This window comes from Gastrolobium bilobum, unplaced genomic scaffold (assembly GCF_033153095.1).
Source record: "Gastrolobium bilobum isolate Gb01-03AN ecotype WA unplaced genomic scaffold, APGP_CSIRO_Gbil_v1 utg4504, whole genome shotgun sequence".
Lineage (NCBI taxonomy): Eukaryota > Viridiplantae > Streptophyta > Magnoliopsida > Fabales > Fabaceae > Gastrolobium > Gastrolobium bilobum.
The window spans coordinates 386519-394964 of NW_026899275.1; the positions used below are offsets into that span (position 1 = coordinate 386519).

The following is an 8446-nucleotide window of genomic DNA, read 5'->3' on the forward strand; positions in this document are numbered from 1 at the left end:
CTCTATGATATACATTCTAGAGCTGGGGGTATTATGTTGACTCTTTCTTGTTTGTCATTTTTTTCTTATGAGAAGTACTAGTGCATGCATGAATAAAACTTTCTTTGCTCTATACAATTATTTTTTTTGCTTAGTATCTATAGTGGGAGGCCTACAAGGCCTGTAGGCCATGTCAGACTTTCTTATTTTTAAAAATGGGTCGGGCTTGGCCTATAAATAAAGCCTTTAATAGGTCAGTAGGCCAGATACGCTGAATTTTTTTTGACGTAGGCTTGGGCCAAAAAGGCCAAAGCCCAGCCTAGCCCAGCCCATTTACACCCCTATCTAAATCTAAACATTTTTTTTACATAATTTGATTATGTAAAAAATTTTGTATTTTTTTTCTTCATATACATTAAATAAATAGTCTCTAATTATTATTAATAAAAAAAGATAAATAAAAAATTTTCTCATGACGAAGTCATATAAAATTTTAACATTTATGAGTTAGTATATGCCAAATTAATTAGGCCTGTTCATACACAGCACATTTGTGTGTGTCACAAAGGGTGAAATGAAATATGAATGAATGGATGGATGGATAGATAGTGATAGGGTAACTGTGGGAAAGCACACACGGCATAATCACATACCCTTAGATTTAAATAGGGGTCGGTTTTGGCATTAAATGTAGCTACCAACAACTAGCTACACCCATTAATTGCTACATATAATGGCTGAAATTAAAACTTCATGCTCTGAACCTCATCTTGTTCTCTAAATTTCCTTCGAGAATTGAGCTCCCCCAAACAAATGAGTAGAAAGATGTGTTCCTGTGGTCACCCCTTATACCATTGATCAGAAACATGATCTCTTTGCTCCACTGGCTTCCTCTTTTTCATGCCAAATCTAAACCCTTGTACAGTTTTATCTACAAAACTCTAGGCTCTTTTTGCATGGTATATCTCTCTTAAACCCCCTTCACCCTTCAATCATCATCTTACCTTCAGTCAAAACTCCTCAACACACTTCCCAATCACACGTTTCCCATTTTCGTTCACACTTTTCTTTCCTCCTCTTTTCTTTCTATAACTTCCTCATACTCTTCCTTTTTTTCTACCCCTTTATATGCTCTTTTTTCTCCAAAATTCTATACCAAGAAACCCTTTGGACCATATTGTATTGAAGCCTAAAAGTTGAGATATTTTGAAGAGAGAGGGAGATAGATAGAAAGAGATGAGAAACACTGAAGCAACTCAAGTGGCTATGGAGATAGAAGCAAGTAAACCTGCAGGGAATGGAACAACTTTACCAGGGTTGAGTCCTCTGAGTGAGACCCTTTGGAGAGAGAAGACACACGCAGAGTTGATTGGTGATGTCTCAGCAAGGCTCACATGGAAGGATCTAACTGTGATGGTTACTCTTAGCAATGGAGAAACTCAAAATGTTTTGGAGGGTCTAACTGGGTATGCTGAACCTGGAACTTTCACAGCTCTAATGGGTCCTTCAGGTTCAGGAAAATCCACTCTTCTTGATGCTCTTTCAAGTCGCCTTGCTGCAAATGCCTTCCTCTCAGGCACTATCCTCCTCAATGGTCGCAAAGCCAAGCTCTCTTTTGGTACTGCTGTGAGTATTTCTCTTGTAATAACTAGTTTCTTTTCTTTCTCATATTTCTCATATATAAGTGTGTCTTTGTTTCATTCATAGAAAGTTTGTTACTCCCTTTATCATCTTTGTTTCCTTTAGGTTTTGTTTGGCTTTGAACTTTTGAGAATAACTTTTGTTGGTTACATACCTAACACCAATAAACTTAGGTTTTTTTAGAATTTTTCTATATATATAATATAAAGTAATATACATATATTCACTTAATAATTTAAACTTTCGAGTTTTCAAGGAATCTTTTTAGAAGTCGATCCTTACCATCCTTTTTTTTAATAAAAAATAAATACAAGTAAAAAGTGATATAAAAAATAAAAAAATAAGCATGTATTATCCATGCTTCAAAACCCATTTAAGATCTCAACTTGAGAGGATATGTTAAGAAATAATATAAAACAATATATACATGTTCACCTAAAAACTTTAAGTTTTTAAATTTGCTGGATTAAATTGTTTCTTTTCATTTATGTTTTAAGGTTATTATTCCTAACTTTTGTGTATTCAAACTTAGGCTTATGTGACACAAGATGACACCTTGATTGGTACCTTAACAGTAAGAGAAACGATATCGTATTCAGCTCGTCTACGTTTGCCAGATAAGATGTCATGGTCAGATAAGAGAGCTCTGGTTGAGAGTACAATTGTAGAAATGGGTCTTCAAGATTGTGCTGACACAGTTATTGGAAACTGGCACTTGCGTGGGATCAGTGGTGGGGAGAAGAGAAGGGTTAGCATTGCCTTGGAAATCTTGATGAGGCCTAGATTACTTTTCCTTGATGAACCAACCAGTGGTCTTGACAGGTTGTTACACATTATTTCATGTGCATTTATTGTCCTTGTCCATGTGTTTGCATCAATATAGTGATTCCACTTAAATTTGGATTTAACTACCAAATATATATTTAATTGTGCAGTTGGTGATGGATATTTAATTTCCAAAAAATAAAATAAAAAACTTAGTGTTGTACATTCAATCTTCCATAACTTCGACTTTTCCTATTATTTTATGGGTTTTTGATAACTTGACATATATATGCTAAAAAAATAAACAAAATTATTAAGTAAATGTCAAGGCACTACAGAGTAAAAAATAATCGTATTAGAAATATTTAGACTTATATGATAAGTTAAATTCATTGAATGATGTGTTAATGTATTGTAAATGATTGTGTAATTTTTTTATATTTAAAATTAGCAATATGTTAAATGTACAATTTTAATAAAGTAAAAGTATTTAATAATAAAATATAATAAAGAATAATAAATATGTTTTAACTATGTCCTAAGACACACACTTAAACAAATTATTCGAAGAAGCAGTTAAATCAATTAGTCATTGATATATGCTTGTGTCTTAGGTGTTTCAATTAGCTTATTTTTTCAAAATTAAATTTTCTATATTTGCAGAAAAGAAAAACGTGGATGCAATAAATAATGGGCCATATATATGTACTATCATTATCTATTTTTTCTGAGTTCATGATTATCTGTATCTTATAAGTTCTTATTAATCTCCATAAAATAAAACAGTACTATCAACAAAATATATATGTAACGCTTCAATGATTTCCTTTTTGAAAAAAAATAAAAAATAAAAAACATAGAATTTATGTCTTGATCTTCTTGTTGTTTTACATAGCCATTACACTAATTCATGTGCAATTCTAAGGGAGGTTAACAATATTTAATTAAATAATCAGATTTAATAGATAATGAATCATCTATGGTTTCTGATGTGTCCAATTGATCAAAACTTGTAGAGTAGAAATATCTCATTTTTTTTTTTTCTGGAATTTTGTTTCTGTGGCAGTGCTTCGGCTTTCTTTGTGACTCAGACACTACGTGCCTTAGCAAGGGATGGGAGAACAGTGATTGCTTCTATTCATCAACCTAGCAGTGAAGTGTTTGAACTATTTGACCAATTGTACTTGCTTTCTGGAGGCAAAACTGTTTATTTTGGCCAAGCTTCAGAAGCATATGAGGCAATATATAAGCCCACTTCACACTTTTCCTCTTTTTGCAAAATTTCTTAAATGTTTTATGATTGTGAATAAATGAAGCTTTTTTGTGATTATTGTAAATGATGTTGTATGCAGTTCTTTGCACAAGCTGGCTTTCCATGCCCTGCTTTGAGGAACCCCTCTGATCATTTCCTTAGGTGCATCAATTCTGACTTTGACAAAGTCAAGTCCACTCTTAAAGGGTCCATGAAACTGAGGGTATTAACCACTTCTGCTTTATGACTCTCTCAATTTTGTTTTTGAATTTTACATTACTATTTAATTAGTGATTATTTACTTGCCCATTTCTCACCTAAAGAATGTACCTTTTATTTTTTATTAAATTTTTGAAATGTTATCTATTTTAAAAGAATGTTTTTGCAAAAGAAAAACAAAAGTAGCTGACAAATGCCACTTTAACCCAAATGATTCTCAAGAAGTGCATTTATACTCATGTTTATAATAACTACATATGCCTTTGCTAATATTCACTTTGAACCTTACTCTTTCAGTTTGAGGGTAGTGATGATCCTCTAGACAAGATCACTACTGCTGAAGCTATCAGAACTCTTTTTGACTACTTCCGCACTTCTCAGCACTCTTATGTTGCAAGACAAAAAGTGGATGAGATATCCAAAGTTGTAAGTTTCTTTTCAGAGGTTACTTATGGATGAAAAAAATTAACCAAACTTAGCAATGATGCAATTGAGTATCCTCCTTTTCTTGTTAACTTTGTTGAGTCAATTCTCAAATATTCTGCAGAAGGGAACAGTGCTTGATGCAGGAGGAAGCCAGGCTAGTTTCTTCATGCAGTCTTTCACCTTAACCAAGCGTTCATTCATCAACATGTCAAGGGATTTTGGCTACTATTGGCTTAGACTTGTAATCTACATTGTAGTCACTATCTGCATTGGAACCATTTACTTGAACGTGGGAACTGGCTACAACTCAATTCTGGTACTTCTATTTATGACATGAGAGCAATTCAAAATTGTATGCCACTATAATCAATTCAGATAATTAGTACAATTTCTTTGAGTTCATGTGTTTCCTTTCTTTGCAGGCTAGGGGTTCATGTGCATCTTTTGTCTTTGGTTTTGTCACCTTCATGTCAATTGGTGGATTCCCTTCATTTGTTGAAGACATGAAGGTAAAAGTTTTATTACCTATGTCACCTTTAGTCACCAGTGTTATACTCAATATAATGTCATAATCTGATTATTAATTATCTCTTTCAATTACAGGTTTTCCAAAGGGAGAGGCTTAATGGACACTATGGTGTTACTGCATTTGTCATCAGCAACACATTATCTGCAACGCCATTCCTGATATTGATCACCTTTCTCTCTGGAACAATTTGTTACTTCATGGTTCGCCTACATCCTGGCTTTTGGCATTACTTTTTCTTTGTGTTGTGTCTTTATGCCAGTGTCACAGTGGTTGAAAGCTTAATGATGGCAATTGCTAGTATTGTCCCTAACTTCCTCATGGGAATCATAATTGGAGCAGGGATTCAGGTATACATCTTCCCATGATCTTAGCACATGTACAATAAATCACATCTAAACAAAACAATGCTCTTCCAAAACTCGATCTTTTTGCTTCATTTTATAAAGTTCTAGTTTTCTTTAACATTAAAGTAAATCTACTAAATGACAGCTTGCTAATTACATACCATGTTGCCTAATTAGTCAAAACTCTTAGCTTTGCTCAATAATTTGTTGAAGAATCCACTTAATTATACCTCGTTAATTGATTTTTGTTTTGTATCTTTAAAATATCAGGGCATATTCATGTTGGTCTCTGGCTACTTTAGGCTCCCACATGATATACCAAAGCCAGTATGGCGCTACCCAATGTCATATATCAGTTTCCACTTCTGGGCATTACAGGTAAGAGAACTGGCACAGGTCAATTGTTGAAAGGAGTGTGATGCTACTATGTCAGGAACCAACTTTTTCAAAAGTTTAAGTTATAGATTGAATGCAAATGAATGATTTTATTATATCTCTAACATATTTATATTATATCACCAAAGCCACTCCCCTTTAAATCTTGATTATTGAGGGCGGGGTGAGGGCAATCCTTATATATAGTCTTACTCTTGCACAATTCTAAGGAGACTATTTCTCAGATTTAAAACTATAATCTTTCGGTTACAAAGAAACAATTTTACCATTGGTCCAAATCTGTCTTCATTATTTATATTATATCACATGAATGATTTTATTATATTTATATTATATCTAACAATTGGAGTATAGTTTGATGATGAAAACAATGAAAATTCTTTCAGGGACAATACCAGAATGACTTGAAGGGCTTGATATTTGACAACCAGACACCAGATCTTCCAAAGATACCGGGTGAATACATTCTGGAGAATGTGTTCCAGATTGATGTCACCAGATCAAAGTGGATTGATTTAAGTGTAATCTTGAGCATGATTGTCATCTACCGCATCATTTTCTTCATCATGATCAAAATCAATGAGGATGTGACCCCATGGGTTAGAGGGTATTTAGCCAGGAGAAGAATGCAGCAGAAGAGTGGAACCCAGAATACAACCATTGCACCTGATGTTCTCACTCAGTCCCCATCTCTGAGAACCTACGTTTCCACCCAAACAAAAAATGGTACTTCCAAAAGTTGAAGGGTGGAGAATGTTGGGCTTTCAAAGAACAGAAGTTAAAGTCCTCAAAAGTTTGAATGAACAATGAAGCTTTCATTATTAAGTAGGATTAGCTATATATATAACTTCAAATTCTTATCATTTGTATACATCCTTAGTCTTTTTAACAATGTTGACATCCTCTTAGCTTTCTCAGTTGAGAAGAGGGTGAAGAGCTATATGAAATTCTGTGAGTGTTTATTATTAAGTCATCAAAGTCTTATGTTTGAAAATTTTCTGACCCAATCCGGCAATCCGCATTATACATTTCATTGTCCTCCAAAATATTACTTTGGTTTTGATGTTAAGGCAACTTTGGAGTTCAATTAGTTCTAAAAGAAAAATTACTTTATAGGAGTCCCGATATAAAAAATGAGTCGTGTTGAGTCATCGTTGTTGTAATTTATTTATGTGATTAATATTTTAATAGATAATTTAATCTCCTAAACATATATAAAAATGTGTGAAAATCATGTGAAGAAAAGAAAATAAATAAATAAGAGAAATAATTATCTCATGTTGTATGAGATAATTATCTCATGCAACAGAGACAAAATAGTGGGGTTCACTATTTTTTTTTTTTTTGAAAAAGTAGTGGACCTCATAATTTTATCTCTGTTGCATGAGATAATTATCTCATGTAATATAAGATTAATAGATCCCAATAAATAAATATGAGTATCACATACTATTTTTGAGGCGAGTCGGTCCCTTTTTTTGCCCCTCTCCAAACAAGTATACATTAGTAGGGGTGTATATGGTAGGGGTGGCAAAAATGAGCCAACCCGTCGGGTTGGCTCGTAACCCGCATAAAACGAGCCGGGTTGGGTTGGCAAAAATGAGCTGCCAGCTCGATTTAGCCCGACCCGAGCCAACCCGAGCTCAAACGAGCCAGCTCGCGGGTTGAACGAGCCAGCTCGCGGGTTAATCTTTTTTTTTTTTTTAATAAAATACAATGGACTTTACTGATGGATTCTTCACTGATGGACTTTACTATATTGGTCGCTTTTGCAGGTCCTTTTTTTCATGATTGGCTTTTGATTCTAGATGCTTATCGTTGAAATATATAATGGATTTCTTTTATTTTTTACTTTTTGGCTTTATATATGTTTTATGGTTATCGTGAGTTAGAGTAATTCAGAAAATCATGATAAGATTCTCGCTGAATGCATTCTTGGGGAGGGGGCTGAACCTTTAGCCATCACTGTTCCCCCACACTCCGGATTAGTCCCATAGCCGGCTCAAAGAGTCGAAGCTCGTGGGGATACCGGAGGGAGCCAACTCGTCTCAAAGAGATAATTAGGGTTGGGTAACTCCAAAAAAAAAATCATGATAACTGACTCCTGTGATTCGTGGAGTGGTTTGTGTTTCATTTAATGTTTTTGGATTTTGTAAACTACTCTACTTGTAGTTGGACTGCAAAATACAATAATTTTATACAGGAGAACAAACCACAAAAATTAAATTTTTTGAGCCAACCCGCGAGCCAACCCACTAGCATCATTTCGAGCTAACTCGCGAACTTTTTTTGAGCCAACCCGTGAGCTGATTATCGAGCCAACCCGCGAGCCAACCCTAACCCGGCTCAGGTCGAGCCGGGTTGAGTTTTCTGGCTCGTTTTTTTTTCGAGCCAACCCGACCCGACCCATTTTTTTCGGGCTGAATGCGGGTTGGGCCGGGTCGAGCCGGGTTGGCCCGTTTTGCCAACCCTAGTATATGGGCAGGATTAGGCTAGACTTTGACTTAAATGGGCTAGATATTGAGTATGACCTGACCTATTAGTCTGTGCAAGTCTCAAATTAGAAGTCTGACCTGATCTATATTTAAAAAATAAAAGATTTGGCCTAGGCTTGTTAGTCTGTTTAAGCCTATTAAACATTCAACAATTAAAAAAATAACTAAAATAATATTATTTTATTATTAAAATAATAATTTTATTTATTATTTTTTAAATAAATAATATGATATAAGCCGGCCTGTAGGCTTATAGGCCCGACATGTACAAAAAAGTCTATGGATTATTTTTTAAATAGATTTTTTTGAAAGTCTAGGCTTATTATATTTTACAATTTATAATAGGCCAAACCTGACCTAATATAAGCTAGGACATAGACCCATGTAAACCGGCCTAGCC

The 8446-nt window shown here is 34.4% G+C and overlaps 1 protein-coding gene across 1 annotated transcript; it reads left to right on the plus strand.

The window, feature by feature from the left end:
* Nucleotides 1-757: 757 nt before the first annotated feature.
* LOC133289094 (ABC transporter G family member 11-like) lies at nt 758-6611 on the plus strand. The gene is made up of 10 exons (XM_061486958.1): nt 758-1605; nt 2153-2442; nt 3452-3623; nt 3738-3860; nt 4154-4282; nt 4404-4598; nt 4705-4791; nt 4886-5158; nt 5426-5533; nt 5938-6611. Exons 1-10 carry the CDS (start codon nt 1216-1218, stop codon nt 6292-6294), a joined length of 2124 nt encoding a protein of 707 aa, XP_061342942.1. The 5' UTR covers nt 758-1215; the 3' UTR covers nt 6295-6611.
* Nucleotides 6612-8446: the final 1835 nt, after the last annotated feature.